Source organism: Melospiza georgiana, chromosome 3 (genome assembly GCF_028018845.1).
Source record: "Melospiza georgiana isolate bMelGeo1 chromosome 3, bMelGeo1.pri, whole genome shotgun sequence".
NCBI classification, from domain to species: domain Eukaryota; kingdom Metazoa; phylum Chordata; class Aves; order Passeriformes; family Passerellidae; genus Melospiza; species Melospiza georgiana.
Window position 1 is genome coordinate 26,495,987 of NC_080432.1, and position 21,432 is coordinate 26,517,418.

A 21,432-nucleotide genomic window follows, 5' to 3' on the forward strand; every position below is an offset into this window, starting at 1 on the left:
GTCGCACCACCCAGTCTGTGCAGAAACTCCTCTTGCTGGCCAGCCTGAACCTCCTGTGGCGCGGCTCGAGGCCATGCCCTCTCGCAGGCGGACAGCGGCAGGAGGAGAAGAGGCGGCCGAGTCCCGCCGGGCTACAGCCGCTTGCCAGGCGCGGTGGGGCGAGGAGGCCGTCCCCGAGCCCCCGTTTCAGCGGGGCCGTGCCCCGGCCGCTCCGCCGGCCCCACGTCCCCCAGGCCGCCGCTCCCGCCCCGCTTCCCGCGGCTGCCGCTCCGGGCCGGGGGGCGGCTCCTGGGCCCCGCCCACTTCCGGCGGCGGAGGCGGCGGCGCGCGAGGGGCCCGCCGGGATGGGCGCCGGCCCCGCCCCCGCCGCGGGGGGAGGGGTGGGCGGGGGCGCGCGCGGCAGGCGGGTCCCCGCCCCCCGCCCGCGGTGCCGCAGGACGAGGTGGGTTCGGCGCGGCCGCCGCCGGCACCGCCCGGCCCGGGCGGAGGAAGGGGCCCCGCGGCGCGGCCCGGCCCGGGACGGCGGTGGGGCGGGGCGGGGCCGCCCCCGGCCTGGCGGCCGCGCGGGGCGGGCGGAGCGCGGGGCGGCCGCGCCGGCCCGGCCCGGCCCGGCCTGTCCCGTCCCATCGCGTCCCGGAGCGGGGAGGAGCCGCGCGGGAGCTCCCCGGGGAGGTGGGCGGCCCGGCCCGGCGGGGAGGGGAGGGGAGGGTCGGGGGTGGCGAAACCCGGGGCGCGGCGGGTCCGCCTCTTCCATTGATGAAATTTAAATTGCTCGGGGTTCGCCGCCCGCCCGCCGGCCCGGGAGGGACTGCTCGGCGGAGGGGCAGCGCGGCGGGCGGGCGGCAGGGACGGAGCTCCCAGCGAGGCCGGGGTCGCCGCCTCTCCCGCCGCAGCCTCCGCAGGGGCGGCAGCCGCGCTCCGGCCCTTCGCGGGGCGGAACCCCCGAGCGAGGCGCTCCGCGTTGACCCAAGTGCTTGTTTATTTATTAAAGCGCGAAAATGTCGGCTCTCCTGAAAGGTAAGCTGACGCGCTGTGTTTTTCCCGGCCCCTCCGCCGTGCGTACGCGGGGCTGCGCTGTGTTTTGGGTCGGCGCTCCCGCTGCCTCGGCGGCAGCCGCCGCGCTGCGATGTGCCCGGGCTGCCCCGGAGCCCTGCCCGTGATCCGTGACCCGGCCCGGCCCGGCTCGGCTCGGTTCGGCTGTGCGGGCGCACGGCGGGACCGGGCGGCGGGGCTGCGCCCGGGGCTGTGCGCGGCCAGGGGCTGGGGGATCCTGCGGGACCTCGCTAGCACAAATCGCCCCTGTCCCCTGAGCTGTCTGGCAAAGTTGTGGGAGGATGCATGCCGAGGCTGAACGTCTTCGCTTTTTTTCTCTTTTTTCTTTCGTTTCCTTTTTTTTTTTTTTTTTTTTTTTTTTTTCCCCCTGAGGCTTGAGTGTGTTTTTGGCGTTTTTTGATCCCGGTAGGCTCCGGCGTTCTCCTTTACTCCTCTCCGCATGTGTGAGTGTTTGTGTGTACGTGGTCTGAGTTTCGGATTCCCTGTGAAACAGGGAACCAGCCCGCAAGAGGTCATTTTGGGAAGAAAAATTACTTTGGTGCATTGCCGTTGCAGTTTTCTTCCCGTTTTCCTATATTCCTCGTGGTGCGGGTGTGCTTTTTTTTTGTAATGAAATACGTGCCTATAGGGTTCCTTAATATAAATCCATGCAGGCCTATCAACAAATGGCATGCTGCCTGCAGAAGGAACACGAGCAGGTCGTTTGCTATACAGACTTGGGTGTTGCAGGCAACTGAGGGCCTTGGCAGGCTCTGGGAAATCAGTGTCCGTCCCAGAGTGGGTGTCCGGGGCTGGACAATGCTGGCTGTGTGGAGGCATCACCTGTCTGGAAATGCCCTGTGACACCTGGGCAGAAAGCAGGCAGCTGCAGGAGGAAAGTGCTGCCAGCACGTTGCTCAACCGGCCGCTCTGAAAGTTACCAAGATAAGCCCTTGTGAAGTTGATTAGGAAAATATATTGCTAATTGTTCTTTTAAAATAGAATTGGCTTATCTCAGACTACTGCTGAAGGTGGCCATCTTGCAGAGAAGTGCTGTTATTCCTGGAACAGAAAGCTGTAGAAACCTATGTAATGATCGTAATTGGTTTTTAAAATATTACCAGAGATTTGACAATCCTGGAAGCCTTAAAAAAAAAAACCCAAACCATCCACTGTTTAGATACTCTTTGGTCAGGCCAATAGTACTAAAACATGTTGTCATGTCAAATGATATTTTTAGCGTGTGGATCATCTGCTAAACTGGGAAATTCAGCTGTGTCTGACTGTAACACCTAAATTCTTGGTGTGTGCAGCTGGCAGAGCAGCTTCCCAGGTTGCAAATTTCTGAGTTAGCTCAGGCTAATGTGCTCATCTGTCAAGAAGAGTCAGGGCATAAAGGTTTCACTTCACGTATGCTTCAGTCCTGTATGTGTTGGCAAATTTTGCCTCTGGTAGTAGGAAAATGTTTGTAGAGTCTGAGTGGGTATGTTCAGTTCTAAAATTCAAAGTAGTGTTTGTTAGCATTGCACATTATAGTGTGGGTATTTAAAGAGACAGACTTTTATCCCTGCCAGAGATAAAAATTGCCTTGAACTTTAAGCGGAATCATTGGAAGTTAAGGCATTCACTCTGTACCCTGAGCACTGAGTTCAAGGGTAAAGCATTTAAAGTTTAGCTGAGTGTTGTAACTTACTGGCCACCCTTCTTGGTTTTTATGGATTACTGTGGCTCCAGGGAGACCTAAATAATTTTCTGCTGTAGGTCTTTCTGTATACTTACTTGGGCTGTAAAAGTAATCACAACTCATAACCCTCAGCCCAAGAGATTCCCTACTTTTTCATGAGAGAGGTTCTTGCTTGACTTGTCCCACAACTCCCTCCTGTGCTGCCTCCTTGTAGTACCAAGGCAGTGAAGTTCTCTTCTGTGTGGATTAATGAACAAAATTAATCAATCTTAACAATTTTATTTGCCTTTAATGTGGAATAAGAGGAAGGACAGCAGAAAGGAAATATGTGCAAGCCCCTCAGTATGATGTGACCACTGTTCTGTTCTTGTGCAGGAGAACAAGAGGAGATCTGCCTCTTGTGTTGTTTCTGGTAGTGTACAAAGTCCTCCTTTCTGTTAGCTTGCTCTGATATACCATGATTTGTTTTTTTACACGTCAGTTATAAAATTAGGCATCATAAACCTGCCAGTACTCTTCTGTGTGCTGTAGCTCGTGTTGTGAGGGCAGGGGCCAGAGAGCAAAGCACAAAAGCCTGCTAGAAATAACAGTGGGTGGGGGCAGGAGGGTTGGAGTGAAATTCTCCATGTATCAAACACCACCATGAACTTGACTGAAGTGCCGTCCTGTCTCTGCTGCTTGGGGGAACACTTTCTACCAAAGGCATTAATGTGAGATATCCTGTGTGGCTGTTTTTGCAAAGCCCAGTGTTCTCCGAAGTCTCAGCTATTTAGTCATGCTCTTCTGGTCTGTGCTCATTTCCTGTGTGGGCAGGTCCCCCAAGAGTCTTCCACTACTTTATCCCACCCTTTTCGTACGTCTGATGAGTGTTCAAGAACACTGGTTTCATAAAAGTGGGCTTAGGCTGAAATATGAGGCATTGATTGCGAAACAGTTTGGAAGAGGCATTTCTTTTAACATTATTTGGGATTTTATGGCCACGTGTATCCTTGGAAATCTCTTCCTGCGGTTATCCAGCACCCCAGCCTCCATCTGATTGTTAGAGGCACAGTAACTACTTTTCATTATGGTCTTAGGAAGTTTTAGTTACCTGCAGGGAAGAATTGCTTTCAGATATGCAGTTGCACTGGCCTTTCAACTTCCTTGTTGCTGCTGGGTGGGAAGGGAAATCAGCCTTCACCCAGGCTGTGAAATTCAGCTGCAGTTTGTGTTAAAGGACTGCAGTTGTCTTTCTGCCAGCTGCAGGCTGGGATGTGTGAATGCCAGCTCCTTCCCAAAAGCTCTGAGGGGCAGCAGGAACAATGAGAGCCACGTTCACTCATATCATGCCCCAATACTGCTTTGGGGAGCATTTACAGAGGGCAGCCCAAGTCCTGGTGGTTATTTCCAAGATAAATGCTCAAAGCCTTTGCCTCACAGTGGCACCTTAAGAGTAGAAGAGCTGTCACTTCTCTTAGTTACAGAATTCACATTCTTACCTATGCAGAATAGATGCTTTTCTTGCACCAGGCAAGCACGTGTTTTTATGGACTCCAGCCACATCCTTCCTCTCTCTTTCCCTGTAATAATAATAATTGGACTAATAGCATTAGGAATGCTCTGCCTGAGCAGCTGTGTGCTGACGCCCTGGCTCTGGATGAGGCTGAGGGGTCGCAGAAGTTGATAAATGTTAAATGCAAAGCCTGAATATCCCTCGCTGCTGATGAAGGGTATGGCAGTGGCAGCTTTGGCAGGCTGGGGTTCAGTAAGAGCTGTCCCATCCAGCTGCTGCTCAGCGTGCCTGGTGCCTGGTACTGGGAAAAGCAACAGGTCTGCTTTGCTTTCCTGTGAGGGTGCTTGTGATCAAACGTGTTTAGCATTTGCTCATTCTGTTTGTGAAGAACTTAGAATATTCCAGAAAAAAAAAAAAAAAAAAGACCCCTAAACCAGGACATTGACATATATTTACTTTTATGATGCCTTTTTATCTCTATTTGTTTGTGATGTTGCTTTGTCTCCAAGTGCTTTTTTCTGGTAGACATAAGTCTTTTGGCTAATGTGAGCAGATCAATCTTTTCCTATTCCATGGCAGCCCAGGGAGGCTGGCTGTGCCTCCCTCAGCCCCAGTGTGCTCCAGAGCACGACTGAAGGTCTCTGCTGAGACTCGGAATTTGCAGAGTTCCTTACGAGATGTGTTGCATCACTCTGGGAGGTTCAGATGTGTTACAGGCCGGCCAGAAACGGGACATGGCCACTGTTGTTGTTGTTGTTGTTGTAGCAGAAGTGGTGTATTGTAACATGTTGCAGGGAGCATTGGAAACATGTGAAAGCTTCTCCTGGCAATTGTTTCCGTGTGCATCACCCCGAAGGGAGGAAATGCAGCGAGTACTTGTAGCAGCTTGGTGTTAAGCATGGAGCTGGTACAGACCTCCTTGTTTTTCTGTAGGAAAAAGTGCTTCCTGGTGGAGAGCTGCCTGTGTTTTCACACATTTGACCCGGAAAGATACGCCTAACAGGCTTTCAACTCTTACCTGCTTTTACTACTAAATGAAGCATTGGATTTTAAAAAAGGACCTATTGTTCAGTGTACTGTTCATCTTGAGCTGGCGTTTTCCCGTGTTGCACCACACATACTATGTGCACTGCAGCACTTGTCTGTCTTTTTTTTTTTTTTTCTCTCCCTCCCCTACCTGCAAAACAGTGCAGTCAGGAAAATGGCTTCTGTGGGCTTCAAAGCAAGGATTAGATACTGTCACTGAGGCTGAGGCTGTGCAATACTTTGCTTAGAAAAATAAAATAAAATCAAAATTGCATTAAAATGAACCATTTCTGGTTTTCTTAGACATTTTCAATAGAAGAGCCTTTTAATGCATGTTCTCAATAAGTAGACTTTAAATGCAGGTTCCTCTTCTAACAATGTTTTCTGTCAGTGTTGCTCTTGTTGCGCTTGTGAAGTTCCCTCCTGTCCCTTTTTTGCACTACTGTTCAGGGTATTTCTAAAATCCAGCTATATTTGGCAATGCATCACTCTCTGTGTTACAGGGAAGTGATCACTCAAGGGATTTGGCAGAAATTAAATTAACTGAGGTCTTTAGAGAACATACTCAGAATGTCTTTTGAGAATACACTCACTTCCAACGCTTTCTGCTGGAAAATAAAGTCGTGTTCTCTGCCGGTTCTTTCTGCAGGGTGGACTTTATAGCATATTTATGTATTTAGTCTTTTTCATGTTTGTGGAGTTTATCACTCTGAAAAACAAAACAAATGCTGAAGTGATAGACAGCCCAATTTTCTAGGTTGCTTAGAAACTGAAATGCATGCTGTAGTGTGAAAATACTCATGACAAAGTAAGGGAATGTTTACTGGAACAAACAGAAGATCTTGTGAAAGTGCGCTGTGTAAATAATTAAAGCTTATGTTTATATTTGCTTGTGGAGCAGAGGGATACCTTCTACATAACTTTTCAGTAAGAAAATTCTTATTTTTCGCACTTCTACTTGATAAAGTGTGTTGATGTAGTAGGATATGACTTCTCTAGTGAAAAAGTGCAGTGCTGCAGATTTTTGGATACTTCTGGAGATGGACCATTGGTCCTTTGGAGTGCTTTTGAGTTTTGAAAGAAGGGTCATTATTCTTTGGCCCAATTTAAGATCTGTTCCCCAAGTAACTAGGAACAAAAACTTTAGATTCCTGGAATGCTAGCACACGACTGATAAAACACAACTGAATTTTATGAGTTTATCAATCTTTTAAAGAAAATTGAAGGCTGTTTGTAGTCTAAATAAGTTAGTTTGGGGTTGGTTTTTTTTTAATAATTTTCTTTTGTTTTTATTCAAGATTTCAGCCAAGCAATGTCTCAAGCTGGCTCCTCACAGTTTCAGGAAGTCATTCGGCAGGAGCTGGAGTATTCAATGAAAGTAGAACTTGATAAGATCCTTGCGACCGCACACTCAAATGAGATAGAGGTAAGGAGCATGGAGTGGGTGCTGCTCAGAGCATGAGAAATGGGATGCAGGACACTGAGGCAAATCTCAGAAAGGAGATAAATCACAGATTTCCAGGTCCTTATTTTTAGGATGTGCTCTGATCCTGTGTGGAAGAGTAGCCAGGATACAATGTCAGTAGGAGACTTTCGGTTCCCTCTAGACTGGGTGACGGAGTTTTTAAGTGTTTAATCATCTTTAGTTATTAAAGGTTCTGTGTAATCTTCAATGGATTACAGAAAGGGAGGGTAAACCTGTTATCTTAAATGTTGAGCCAAATTGTAATGACAAAAGACTTGTTGTGTATCCAGGCTGGTTTTGTACTCTGAGTTTTAGTGAAAATGAGCTTTTGGTAACTTCTGGAATTTTACCTAAAGTTTAGCACATCTACTTGAGTGCTCATGAAATTACTCTCGTGAATAGATTGTACATCAATTTGTAGAAATGCTTCTGTGATTGAGTAGGTGTGCATTGAATGCCAGCATTAACTAATGCATTTCTTCTTTGTAGCACACTAAAAAGGACCTGGAAGGATTTAAGAAGCTATTTCATAGATTTCTACAAGAAAAGGGACCATCTGTGGACTGGGGGAAGATTCAAAGACCTCCAGAAGATTCTGTAAGTTGTGATTAAGTGACGGTGTGTAAGGAAAATAAAACTGATAATTGCTACTTAAGGCAAATGATGTATTCACCATTGAATGGGTCTGTCTGCTGTGGTTCTATAAAACCATGTAGGACAACACTTTGGGTTCTAACTGAGAAATAATTATTTGTTGACATATGCTGTATGTCTTCCTGAATATCAGGTTCTGCTTACCATATGTGTCAAGTTCTTTGGTATTATTTTGTTAGCTGTTCTGGGAGCAGGGGAGCAAAATGGGACAGATGCCACCTCACCATTTGGTGCCTTCTCTGGAGGAAACCTGTGTTAGAGGAGAAGTAGGGAGGACCTTTGTTGTTCCCATTTCCCTCCTGCCTGTAGAAGAGGGTTGCACATCTCAGATGAGACTGTTTCCAGCAATCCTTTATGTTTAATAATTTGAAAGGGACATATGGCAAGTGGGCTGGGTAATAGAGCTCATTTAGCAACTTCTGTAACCTGCAGAAGCTCAGCAAAAGTGAGGGATCTGGAACAAGGAGTTGACTGTAGGGGGTTTTGGAGCCTGATTTTCTAATGTTGTCTATGTTATTGTAACTTATAACCTATAATTTGAGCTGCTGCTGAAAAAGCACTATGTATTTTTTCAGCACTGTTTAGTACTGAAATAAATACTTCCTATTAAACCTAACCTCATTTTACTGATTCATCAGTGGCCTTAGGCTGTCCTTTGACTCTTGTGTAACGAATGGTGTAGTTGTGCTGCGGATTCTTGCTTTTCCCAGCCTAGTGATCTTGGCATATTGCAGGAGCTCTGTGTGCTCCCAGGCCTGTGGTTTCTCTGAGGCTCTCTGTGTGCCTCAATCGAGGCTCTGTTCCCCATGAAAGGCAGGCTGTCCAGTCACTTCCAGAACAGATGCAGGGCTGCTCTGTAAAGCGTTGAAGAATGATGCTGTTTTAGAGCAAGTCTAGGGTTTTTCCAAGGTTGAGTGTTTTCTTTTAACTTCAAAAACATGTGATGTCTCTCTTTTCTGTACTGCAACAGTGAATGAAGTGTTGCTTTGGAGAGAGAAGCCTGCCCTTAATGAAGAGGCCAGGGTGGGAAATTGGAGTTCTAGATAAGATGACTTACAAGGAAGGCTGAAGAAAAGGGGATTTCTTTCCGTGTAGAGGGGCTTGAGACTCTGGGGGGATGATAGGTCTTTTAAATATGTAAGAAGGTAGTTAGGACAATCAAAGGAATAAACTGTTCCCTGTGCCAAGAGAGGGGATTAAATTACAGAAGTTTGATGTGAGTGAATGGGTGCTTTGTGGAGAGGAAGAGCTGCTGTCTATTTTTCAAGTTTTGCACACCTTCAGTGAAAAAACTTACAGGTTCTGTAAAGGTCTGAAAGTACCCAGGTAGGACATCTGGAGCAGATGTCCAACTGGAGGTTGTGGCAAGGCTCTGAAGTAGACTGGGGGCATATTCCCAGGCATGGCAAGCTGCTGAAAAACAACTAACTTCAGGTCACAGAGGGCTGAGTAGAGAATGGCAGAATTAGAAAGAGTATCTCTCTTGTTTCCTTATGGCCTGTACTGGTCATTCTCAAATGGGTCCCTGTGCTAGGTAGCAAAATAGCTTTTGATGAGAGAGTGAAAGGTAAGAATTCTGCAAAATCAGTGACCTGCAAAATCAGGTGACTTCTGGTCTGATGAGATGCGTGCATGACGGGAAGTGAAATTTTGCTTCCTAGCATGAACTCTAAATCAAATAACCATGTTTGTTGGTAAGTGCCACAGAAGAGAGCTGGGGCAGAATATCTGCTAACAAACTTCCTTCTTCACTTCATAGTAAATACCCCTTTCTCTAGGGATGCTTGGACTTCCTGATCCAACAGGACGTGGGTTTGAGTGCTTATGAAAACTGAGAGCAAAGATAAATGTCTTTGTTTTTATACTTTCTCCTTTTTGCTGACCTTATGATTTCTATCTCTCCCTGCTGTATCCACTCCCTCCTTTTTAATGCATCAGTCATGTTAGGGACATGCAGTGGAAAATGAAGAGGGTTCCTCATAAGACACATTCCAAGGGACCTTCTCCCAAATTGTTCTTTACTGAGGAGTATGCAATATGGAATTATTAAATAAAAGTTGATTTCATAAAGACCAGAATTTCAGAATTACTGGGCTAGCTAGTATGGGTAAGAGCAGTGTGAGCTTTTAGGAGGGCTAAAGAGGGATAACTTCTGAAGGGCTGCAGTACTGAGTTCTTTGGGACAGGTATCCATCTGTGAACACATATTTAGTTTGAGTGCTTCAGTTCCAATTGAGTTTCCTTTTTGCATAAAACCTCAGAGCATATTCTGCTCCTGCTCTTGTTACAACAGCACAGGGATTGGTGTATGGAAGAAGTGTTTGCTGGTAATCTTGCAAGTCCTTTATAATTGCAAGTGATTTATAATTGCCTGTAGGGATGACCTTGTTTTATGAGGTGGTGGGATGCTTGGCTGCTTGGACAATTTCACACTGCAAGGATCATGGCCTAGAAAGCACCAAATTCTTTGCAGTGTGTATTTATTTGCCTGTGGTTGTTTTGGAGACTTGCTTTGCTGCTGGGAATTCTGGCAAGTCTAATCTTCAGCTGATCCCTAGTAGAGCAAAAGGCATATGTTGAGGTATCTATGTGCCTCTGTATGTATAAACACACAGACATACATTATAAACACACAGACATACATGTGTATCTGTAAACAGGCACACAAATCATCTGCCAAAGTGTGGGTTTGTTGCTTTTTAATTTATTTTGCAGCTTAAAAAAGTTTATGAATGTTGTGTGACTCCCCAAAGGGGTAACAATTAGCATTGACTCCATGATTGCAGAAGGCTGATCAATTGTTTCATTGTTCTATCTTCTACTGTAAGTAGTAAGAAGCTCCTAACCCTTACAGACAGTCCCATACAGCTTTGACCTCATTGGTCAATCAATCCAAACACCATCCAGTGTCCAATTAAGAAGTTCCCCTTTGGTGGACAATCTCCATAACACATTTCACATGTGCACAGCAACAGGTGCAGCAAGTGGAGATAAGAATTGTTTCTCATTCTTTTCTCTGATCTCACAGCCCTCCCCAGGACAATGCCTAGGGAAGTCTGTGCCTGCTCTCTGTGGCCAGAGAGCTGCTGCCACACATGAATAGTTTATTGGATATATGGCTTTGTCCTTTGGGTGGGGAAGAGTGTTTCAGGCTTTTGCCCAGTGCCAAGGGACAGTACTGTGAGTGCTGTGCAGGAGCAGAATTTCTGATGAGACTTCTATAGGCCATCTAGTGTGTTACCTATTGTATTTGTTCTCTCAATGTAGATTCTGCTTCTTCCTGAAGACAAGTAAAGTCTCCTGTCAGTAAATTGAAACAGAAATTATTGCTTTGTAGTATTCCTGTTTTTCTCTGCAATGGGAGATTCCACCCCTGATCTCCATGTTTTCAGTGTAACAGCTTATACTGATGACAGTAACAGAAGATTGAACCCATTTCACACTATATTGGTAAACCTCTGACTTGTTTTTTCCTTCCAGATGCTTTGCTTTCATATGTCCAAAGGCTTACAGTGATAGCTCGCATAGTTAGCACCCATTACTGTTACAGTCTCCAGAGAAGAAAGTTCACTGAGAGTGCCAGTTAACAGGGAGAGGAGGTAAAGAATGTGGACATGGCAAGTGTAACTTAATCCCCTCGATGTAGATTACAGCCATCTGTTTGTTTGAATTGGAAGCAATAGCAAAGTCCTGCTGGGAGGCCTCTGAGAGAACTGCAGTGATCAAGTTAACCTCAGAACAGCAATGCAGAACCTCATCTGGGATGTAAAGAGAGCATCTGAAGCAATGTGAGTGTGAAAGGAGCTTGTCTATTAGAGCCTTTGTTTTTTTCTTCCCCAGAGGTTGGATTCTTGTCTGCAGCTCAGGTTGTCACCTCAGTGAGCTATATCATGAAGGAAAAGAATGAATGTTATGCCCTTACTCAAAAGCTGAATATCTTCTTAATCTTGAACTTTGGAAACAAGTTTTAAGGGTTCATAGAATTGTGGAATGGTTTGGAAGGGATCTTAAAAATTGTCTTGGTCCACCCCCCTTCCCTGCACAGGGACATCTTCCACTAGACCAGACTGCTCCAAGCCCTATTGAACTTGGCCTTGGACACCTCTGGGGATGGGGCAGCCACAGCTTGTCTGGCTGAGCTGTTCCTCTGCTTTACCACCCTCAGAGTAAAGAACTTCTTCCTAAGATCTGATATAAATCTCACCCCTTGTCGTTGGAAACTATTCCCCTTCTCCTGTCCATATCAGCCTGTGTAAGGAGTCTCTCTTCCTCTGTAAGCCCCCTCTAGGTGCTGTAAGGCCGCCCAAAGGCTCCTCTTCCCCAGGCTGACCACCCCCAGCTCTCCCCACCCTGATCTCACAGGAGGGCTGTTCTCTCTCTCTCTGATCACCTTTGTGGCTCTCCTCTGCACTGCTCTAACAGGTCCACAGATTTCCTGTGCTGAGGACTCCATATCTGGGTGCAGCACTGCAGGTGGGGTCTCATGAGGGCAGAGACCTCTTAATGTGGTGCTATTTCCAGAATTGTCCCTTGGTGCTGAGTAAATGTTTCCTCAAGCTGTAAGTACACATTAACTAATAGGGGCGTCCTCCTTTCCGGTCTGCCCACGGTGACAGCCCTGATGCTCATTCTGTCTGTCTCTGACAAACTCTTGCAAGCCTCCTTGCAGTAGGAGTATCTGGAATCTGTTAGTCAAACTCCCAACATTGCCTCATCCAGGCTGTTCCAAGAAATCACTTCTGTGGCATTGGCTGAAAAACAAAAGAAGCTGCATGTGTCATCTTAGAGCAGTCCCAAACCAGGGCTGCCAGGCTGTCTCAAGCAAGTGACACTGCAGCCATGCATGTGTAAGACATGGCATTCCTGCCCCTGGCTTTTCCTGAAGATTTCCCCATCAGCACTTACTTGTCAAGCACACAATTCCAAACCCTTAGAGCGAGAATTGATTTTTATTGCTGTGGATAGGCTTGTAGGTGATGAGGTATTTGTGCATATCAGTGCCTGCACATGGCTGGAACTGCTTGATTGATAGCTCTGGCATCCAGCAGTCCTGGTGCTGCAACGTTCCTGCTGGAACTTGACTTTTTGACATTTGTTATTCTCTGAATTAAAGACCCTTCAAGATCCAGGGCTTTATTGCCAAGTTGATGTTTCCAATGCCTGTGCCAGAAGAAACTGAAACATTTAGTGAGGCTGAGTCATAAATTGTGTGTTGTAACTGGTGAAACATCCAGTGAACCGAGTCCTTGATGGAACTGTTACCTTCTTCAGGAATTCTACTCTGAACATCCTGCAAAAGCTGGTTTCAGGCATGATAGTGAAAGCATCAAAACGTAGTTGGCGCTTTAGCAAAAGCAAATGATTTTTGAGGCAGTCTGGCCCTGAACTGTGTGTCAGACTTTCTGCTTTTTGTGAGTGATGCAAGAAGAACATAGTGAGACTTGAAAGTTGAGATAATTTTTTTGGATGTTCAGACAGTGTCAGAACATCATGGATGTGACTCACATCCCACCCAGCTAAAGCTCGAGATGAGATGTTTTTAATCCATGTACAAGTCCAATGCAGGGTGTTCCTGACCTTGGAGGGGATGGGAAGCAGTAAATCTGAGTATAAGTCTCTATGTCCTGCTGGTAGCAGCATGTTCATTGAGCTTCCTGATGCACCTCCAAGACATTAAACCCAGGATTTATCATCTCCTTGTTAATGAGAAGAGCAGTTTTTCAGGGTGCTTCAGCCTGAGCATAATCTCATAATTAAAATAATGTTCTAGCAGCTAGAATGCTACAGCACTGGAACACCAGGGCTTTTCTTCAAAAGAAAAGCACAGCAAGAGTCCACTTTTTGTGTGCTTCTGTTCCTGAAAAGTTCTTGGCGGTTTGCAGGAAGCTCCTGCCTGTGTCCTCATGAAATGACAGTGATTGTGATGCTGTTTCTGTCCCAGCCGTGACACCTCCATGTGGAGTTATCTTCTCTTGCAGTGCATCCTTTAGGCTTTCCAGATCCCATGGGCAGAATTTCCCTCCTGTGGGGGATCTGCCCTGATCTGCTGCCCGGGGTGTCCCAGAACGCTGGAATTGCGCAAGGCGTCCTCTCTACGCCTGCGTATCCCAGTGAGAAACATGACTCTTGTTCCAGGGCAGCGTGAATTTCCATTTGAACCCCAGCCCTTGCCCAAAGCAAACACAGCTCTGAAAACTACTCTGTATGTACTTGGTCTTGGAAACCAGCTGTGGATCTTACGCACCTCTTATCAGAATAAAAATAAAATTCTAGCAGCTAGAATGCTACAGCACTGGAACACAAAGGCTTTTCTTCAAAAGAAAATCCCTAAAAGGGCAGGCTAAAAGATAATTGTATTGATTCTGGTCTAACAGTTTTGGCATGATTCTTACTGTGGCATTGTTACCATTATTTCTTTGACTTAGGTGCTTTTAGTAAAGGGGCAACAGTACCTAATGTGAGACACACTGTTCTTATGAGCCTGATTTTGCTCTCCATCATGAGCCCCAAATGTAGCCCAGACTGTTCTTAAATCTGTAGGAAACAGCTGTCAATGAGGTAGAAGACTTCCTGTAAGGTCTGTTACGAGCTGGATGAACACATTCTGAAAAGAGCAGAATAAGAACTGGGAACTCTCTTCCACTCTGTATCATGCTGTCAGGAGAAATGAATTGTATCAGAGTAGTGGCTGGGATAAGAATCAGTGTAGACTGAGTTAAAGAACCAACATTTTCTCATTTTCCCAAAAATGTTGCCTTTGACAACCTCAGAGAGGGGAAAAAAATAATCTATGAGTTTAAGCTGCTCAGGGAAGGAAAGTTACATGCTTTGTATGTAGGGCCTGGTTCTTAAATTGTGGCCTGACTGGAGGGGGAGAGGGGCCATCCCGTGGGACAGTGAGTTAGATGGTCCCCAGGGAAACCCCCGGCCCTTCTGCAGGGCAGGAACAGGGTTGTGACAAGTGGTGTAACTGGCCTGACTTCTCATCTGAATGAAGCGAATGCTGCCTGGTGTCACAAAGTCTTTAGAACCTCTTGAGAAAAAGAGGTCATTATAGTAACAAACCAGGTTATTTGTATCATAACAAAACAGTTACTGTAGACTCGCTTTGAAGATGTTCTTTAGTGTCATAAGGCATGTGAATAAATGTGGGTTTTATCACCAGATTGTAAGTTTTGAAAGTTTTTAGAGAAATCAATTTCTTTCCAAATATCTGACTGCTGGGTTTGGGGTTTTTTTTTTTGTTTTGTTTTTTTTTTTGTTGTTTTTTTTTTTTTTTTTTTTTTGTTCTTTTGTTTTCCCAGATCCAGCCCTATGAGAAGATCAAGGCCAGAGGCCTGCCTGATAACATTGCTTCTGTCTTGAACAAGCTGGTGGTGGTGAAGCTCAATGGTGGCTTGGGCACAAGCATGGGCTGCAAAGGCCCCAAGAGCCTCATTGGGGTGCGGAACGAGAACACCTTCCTGGACCTGACAGTGCAGCAGATCGAGGTAACGCTGCAGCAGCCAGCACACACTGAGCTGCTCCTGCATGGCTTGTTAAGGGGGATCCAGTGGGGGCTTGCCAAAAGAAAGAGGAGAAGGGAGACGAGGTTTGGTACTGGGTGAAGCAGAGAGGGACGGTGCAGTCAGCGACTGAACTCTGTGCCCCTCAACGTGTTAGCACAAGTGTGACCCAGGCTGTGCACAGCAGCCTGGACAGGGGGATCAGGAGCACAAGCAGTCACACTGCAGAGCTTGTCTGGCCTGGATAACTCCTGGGCTTGTTCCAGACTCCTCCAGCTGCAAGTTTGTCTTTTCAAAAAGGGATTTTTTATGTGCATTAGAACAAAGCTTTTCACAGCAGCTCCAAGTTCCTTCATGCATTTAAACTCTTGCACTGGAAGAGATTGTTGGCATTTTCCTCTGAAGAAAGAAGAGCAGAAGAAAATAACAGCTGCTGGTGTTGGGAGAGGATGTTTTGGCTTATGTTTTTAATGCTGAATATTCCTCTTAGAGCGGATAAGGAAGACGGACAGTTATTAGAGTAGGAGGTGGGGTGTGCCTGCTCCCTGGTTTCTGGAGTGCCAACAGTTTTTGCCTCAGTGTGATGTTGTTTGGAGTGGTTCTCCCATGTGTGTTGGATGGTTCTATGACAAACTCAAATTTGCATCCAGCTGATGCAGCCCTTTCTCCAAAGCATCACTGTGGAAGTCTCTGACTCCACCAAAGTGTAATGACCCCAAATGCTCCAGCACAGGAGGGTGAGCTGATACACAAGGCTTAAAATTCACTCAAGGGTCTTTCTCTTTTCCACCTGCCCCTTCTATTTTCAGTAGAACTGCTGTGATCTCTGATTTTTTATTTTTTTTTTTGCCTTTGTTGTGCACATGGAAATGCTCTTATGTATTTCAGCTCCATGCTCTAGATTCCCAAATAATTAACATGGTGACATTTGATTTATAATGTGTTCTTGATACAATTGTCCATCTCTGTCTGCTAAGAAAACGTGGAAGCGCTTCCTGTGTAGAGACTGTGGAAATGTCACCTTGACAGACTGCTATGATTTGATGGAAAACGTGCCTTTTGTAGTCAACAATTAAAGTGATCATTTTGTGGTTTTGTGGTTTCAAATTTTAGACCTCAATGCAGGTTTAAAAACAAAGATTCACTAATTAAAGATACATTAATTAGTGTGGGTCTTATCTTTACAACTAACAAGGATTTATTTTCCTTTACCTGATTGATTATTCTTTTTGTAGCATAAGTGCATCTCTTTTTTTTTTCCTCATGCATTCATTATTTCCAGTCTGTTTCACCTAATTTCTTTCTCCCAAAATCTCAGGTATCAGGAGTTAAAGCTAATAATACATGCTGAATTTACCATTTATTTCCCATCTCAGCATTTAAACAAATCCTACAACACCGATGTTCCTCTGGTTCTCATGAATTCCTTCAACACAGACGATGACACAAAGAAAATCCTGCAGAAATACAGTCACAGCCGTGTGAAGATATATACTTTTAATCAAAGCAGGTATCAAAAGACTTCTCCACTTGGGGTAGAAGAAAACAGTTTGTTTCTCCATAGTCCAGATGGGGTGGATTTGAGTTTGAGGTGTCTTCTGTACCTGTGTTCAGTCTCTTTTGGGCCTTGTGCTGAGACTGAAACATCAGGGGTTGGGCAGAGTCAAGGGCAATGTATTAAAATTGGGGAGAGGGGGTGTGTGGGCCCCAGTTTCCAAGAAATGTACAAATAGTAGTGTACTGGCTGCTGGCCCCTTGGTTCCTGAATTTGCTGTTAGTATCCTTGGGCTCTGGAGTTGTTCTCCTTATGGAGAACAAACTCTAGTCCAGGTGGCTATTGGGGTCAGAGGGGTGTTTGTTATGCTCTGGGCCTGCCTGTCAGAGGAAAGCTGGTGTGCAGTGTGGCCTGAGAACTGTGCTTTTACATCCTTGAGTAGATTGCGTTCTGTAGCTTCTCAGTGACAGTTCAGAATGTGGGAGGGTCTTTCAGTTCAGAATACTCAGGAAAAGCACACCTCCAGAAGCCCAGGGAGCTGCACCTTAACTGTAATATTTTTATTTAATGCTATTCTGATGCTGGTGAGGATGTAACAAGACCCATTGTCCTCACAGGTACCCCAGAATTAACAAGGAAACTCTGCTGCCAATAGCCAAGGATGTCTCTTACTCAGGAGAGAACACGGAGTGCTGGTACCCTCCAGGCCACGGAGACATCTACGCCAGCTTCTACAACTCTGGGCTGCTGGACAACCTCATTGCAGAGGGGAAGGAATATATTTTTGTGTCCAATATAGATAATTTGGGTGCCACTGTGGACCTTTACATTCTTAACCACCTCATGAACCCACCCAATGGAAAACGCTGTGAATTTGTCATGGAAGTCACAAACAAAACCCGGGCAGATGTGAAGGTAAAGGGAGATGGGTGAGAGTCTGAGTGTGTTGGTGGCCATCTCCAGCCTCCTCTGAATCCATGGATTCAGGCATGCACCCAGTCTCCTCATAGCTATTTTAGGCACCATTTAACACATCAGCTCAGATCTAATTTGAGATGCACAAAATCAGCAAGTTTAGGAAGTTGTAATTCATGGAACAGATTTGATCTGTGCTCTGGGCAGCAGCAGATGAGGACAGCCTGGGCTGGCCTGGAAGCACGAGGGATGTGCAGGGTGCAGGTCACAACCTCTGCACCTTCTCCAAACTGTCACATACACTGGGGGCAGAAGCTTGAAGCCAGCATTGAGGGCTGGGATGCAGCAGTTGTGTCTCACAGAAAACTGCCTGAGCCACTTCCAACCCTGCATTGCACAGCTCTGTGTGGCACAGCTGCCCACCTGCTCCTGCCCTAGCCCCTGGCTTTATACCAATTCCAGGAGTGGCATTTCTCAGAGGTTTATGGCATGTATCAAATACTTGTAGCCTGCAGTAATTTGTCCTGCTACTGTGCTCTGCCTCTCTTCTTTTGTGTGTGAGAATGAGGATTTGGATTTTCTCTGTATTCACTTGGGAAGTTCTGACTTTACCCTATAAAAGCACAGCAATGCACTGTAAGAATACTTAGATTTAATTTACCTTTTGCTCCATCATCTGACAAAGTACTGCTGAGGGTGACTTTTGACAACAGCAGCATTTGCAAAATATTCTCAATAACCATTCGTTAAAGGAACGATTTTGGAGTGCTGAAATGTGATTGTTGGGCAGTCCTGACTGTACTTTAAACATGCTCTATAATTAGTAGCCTGGTAGCTGGTTACTAAAAACAAGATGTGTGTTTTCTCTGGGGTTCAACATCAAATGCCAACAGAGCAGTGCATCTGCCTGTGCTGAGGGGAAGATTTCTGTGGCTTCTGATGAACAGGACTTAAACCCTCTCACTTGCCCCTTGCAGGGTGGCACGCTGACGCAGTACGAGAACAAGCTGAGGCTGGTGGAGATAGCTCAGGTCCCTAAAGCACACGTGGATGAATTCAAGTCTGTGTCGAAGTTCAAAATATTCAACACCAACAATTTGTGGATAGCTCTGTCTGCAATTAAAAGGCTGCAAGAGAAGAACGCCATTGACATGGAGATCATTGTTAACCCAAAGGTAATCAGCTGGCAAGGGTTTAGAGAACACTGACCCAAACAAACTTTTAGTTTCTGGGTGGGTAACAGGCACTGCTGCCTCACAGAGCCAGGCTGGGGGCGTTGGGCTGCAGCTCTGAGTGCCAGGACCTGCGCCATGTGTTCACTTGAGTTTTCTCTTCCAGACTCTGGATGGAGGCTTGAACGTTATCCAGCTGGAGACTGCAGTTGGTGCTGCTATCAAGAGTTTTGAGAACTCTCTGGGGATAAACGTCCCTCGTAGTCGTTTCCTGCCTGTGAAGACCACCTCGGATCTCTTGCTCGTGATGTCCAATTTGTACAGCCTTAACGCGGGGTCTCTAACCATGAGCGAGAAGCGCGAATTCCCAACAGTGCCTCTTGTCAAACTGGGAAGCTCCTTCACAAAGGTGAACACCTGGTGCTCAGCTCTGAATAAAGACACAGCTCATAGCAATAACTGAGTGAAAAGTGAGGTTTGCTTTATCTACCTCTGCCCACCTGGGCCTTCCCTTTTTTGCCCTTTGTGAAGGCTGTGAGAATTCAGATACTGGCTGTGCATGCTGGGTGCTCCACGTGCATTCTGTGTTCCACTGTTCTCACACTTGTTTCTAAAAGAAATCACAATTACAAAGTAGCAACTTTTATATTGATGTAGGTTATGGGAAGGTTCCTGAAGAGTACTCAAAAGGCTTCTCCCATGCTTGTCTTAATCCAGAGATGACTTTATTACTGTTTATTTATTTTCTCTTTCCAAAAGGTTCAAGATTACCTGCGGAGGTTTGAAAGTATTCCAGATATGCTGGAGCTGGATCATCTCACGGTTTCAGGTGATGTTACATTTGGGAAGAATGTTTCATTAAAGGTGAGTGTGCAGTGGGGTTGCTGCTGCAATAAACCTGACTGATCTCTGCTCCTTGGCAATTGATTCTGAGGCAGTGCCTGTACACACAGTCCATAGGAGCACTCCTGGGAGTTGGGTAACAGGCCCAAAGATGGAAGAGGCCATGGCTGGACAGTGACCCTTGTGATGGGGTGCTGGATGTTGCTGCCAGAGCTGCTGCTCCATGCAGGCCCAGGCTGAGATGAGGTTTATTTATGAACCTTGAAAGCACCACAGACATCACATCTCTGTTCAAACACTGCTGCCACCTCTGCCCTTTGGCTCAGTCCCAACTCCCTTCCCAGGCTGGCCTTACCGCCCCTTTTCAGGCTTTTGCAGTGCTTTGGGGTTCTCGATTTATTAGTAAATGTTGGAGCTGAGCAAGTTTGTTTCTCTCAAATTCTTCCTTAGGATCTTGATAGTCCTGGCAGCACCTGCAGTTCTCTAGGGCAGTTTGGCAGCTGCCAGGGGTGGAAGGTGGTGCTGCATCACCTGGCACAGGCTCAGGCTGTGGGCTCTGAGCTGTCCCTCTGTCCCCACATTTGCTGTTCAGCTGGAATAGGAGCCTTCCTGGAACACACCCGGGGTGGGGGAAACATTTTTCCACTTCAAAGCGAGCAGACAAGACAAGAGCCCTTAAAGCAACCATGTCTTCAACTAAGTTACCAGTTCAGCTTGTAGGCCAATAGGCTCTAGCATGGTAATTAAGAGGTTCCAGTAATGCTTAAAACCTTTGTTCTGGGGAAAAAAGACCCCCAAATGTGTATGCAGAAACAATACAACTAAATGCATTCAGGCTCTGACTGTGGTACAGCTGACACTTGACTGCTCCTCCAGACAACCTATGCCCCCCTTCCACGTCAACAGGTAACAGGTTTCTGAACTTGTTTCCTCTTCTGTCTCCCCAGGGAACAGTCATCATCATTGCAAACCATGGTGACAGGATTGACATCCCAGCTGGAGCTCTACTAGAGAACAAAATCGTATCTGGCAACCTGCGGATCCTGGACCACTGAGTCCAGGAGAGGGCACGGTTGGGGCTGGGGCTGCTGTGCCCAACCAGCCTTGTCGTGGAAGAACCTTTTAAGCATTAGAAATCTAAGTACACAGAGGGCCTATGCTTTGTCATCTTCACAGTACCCTGCAGTATTAATTTAAAATTAATTTCTCTTGCTTATCTTTAAGCAGCCACATAAGCGCCATGGATGTGCGTAAGTAATGCTTCAGTCCTTAAAGAGATTCTGTAACTCAGTTAATACAACCTTGAAGTGCAATACTGTTTGTCTTGCGGGAAGATGGACAGATCCTCTTTGATAAGAAGTTCAGAGGCTCGCCCTCGACCATTCAGTAGTTTTGAATTGCTTGTAACTGCAGAAATAAAGCTGTGAAGCAATACAGGTGGGACAACATGGTTGGCAACTCCTGTGACATTTTAGGAAGGCACAGTTGAAAACCAAAAGTTTCACTACTGCTAAACAGGCTCTTAAAACCCTGTATTTCATGTGCTCACAAGCTGTAGCCCTCTTCAACCCCCCCAAACTACAAGTGGGATGTCCTATCCCAGTTGTACGTCGAGGTACTGGGGTAAGGCTGTCAATACCTCCATTTCCGTATCGTGAGAGTGGGAATCATCCGTGTTCCAAACTTGCCCAAAGAATCCAATACTTGAGAAAAATGCCTCAGTAGCCACGTGTGGTGTTTGCTTTTTCACATCCCATTTAAGACTGGATCTCCTGTCAATATCTTGATCTGCCCTCTTTTTTCAATAAATGGATCACGTTGACTACACCTATGTTCATATTGTCACAGCCATGTATGTTAATTTATCTTCTCTTGAGTTTCTAAATTTGTACAGGAATTGAAATCCCTGTCCTGATCACTATTGATTTCTTAATGTTTCTCTTGTATTTACATGCAGACAACTTTATTTTATAAGCTTAGTATAACACTGGTATGTATCATTAAAGAAGTTGGTCTTTAAAAACAACTGTGATTTTAGAGCTTTATTTTGACTGACAATGAATGACATGTGTTATGCTACCAGGTCAGCATGCCTGGCTGAGGGCACCACAGGCACACACACACTGCAGCAGAGACCATTCCATCAGAC

At 46.1% G+C, this 21,432-nt stretch overlaps 1 protein-coding gene across 3 annotated transcripts; it reads left to right on the plus strand.

Annotated features, from left to right (window-relative positions):
- The first annotated feature begins 387 nt into the window (after positions 1 to 387).
- Positions 388 to 21,309, plus strand: UGP2 (UDP-glucose pyrophosphorylase 2). Of its 3 annotated transcripts, none has more exons than XM_058021828.1 (10): positions 388 to 442; positions 6,533 to 6,660; positions 7,189 to 7,296; positions 14,658 to 14,843; positions 16,235 to 16,368; positions 16,971 to 17,268; positions 18,246 to 18,443; positions 18,607 to 18,849; positions 19,200 to 19,304; positions 20,231 to 21,309. In XM_058021828.1, the coding sequence occupies exons 2-10, from the start codon at positions 6,547 to 6,549 to the stop codon at positions 20,336 to 20,338; spliced, it is 1,494 nt and encodes a 497-aa protein (XP_057877811.1). In that variant the 5' UTR covers positions 388 to 442; positions 6,533 to 6,546; the 3' UTR covers positions 20,339 to 21,309. The 3 variants fall into 3 exon arrangements, with proteins under 3 accessions (XP_057877811.1, XP_057877812.1, XP_057877810.1); XM_058021829.1 differs by lacking the exon at positions 388 to 442 and adding an exon at positions 596 to 672; XM_058021827.1 differs by lacking the exon at positions 388 to 442 and adding an exon at positions 881 to 1,017.
- The last annotated feature ends 123 nt before the right edge of the window (positions 21,310 to 21,432 follow it).

Bases quoted from the DNA above. Each gene is read 5' to 3' on its own strand.
- UGP2 (XM_058021827.1), top strand. The intron at 7,297-14,657 runs GTAAGTTGTGAT...TTGTTTTCCCAG, and splicing joins AAAGACCTCCAGAAGATTCT to ATCCAGCCCTATGAGAAGAT. The intron at 18,444-18,606 runs GTAATCAGCTGG...TTTCTCTTCCAG, and splicing joins AGATCATTGTTAACCCAAAG to ACTCTGGATGGAGGCTTGAA.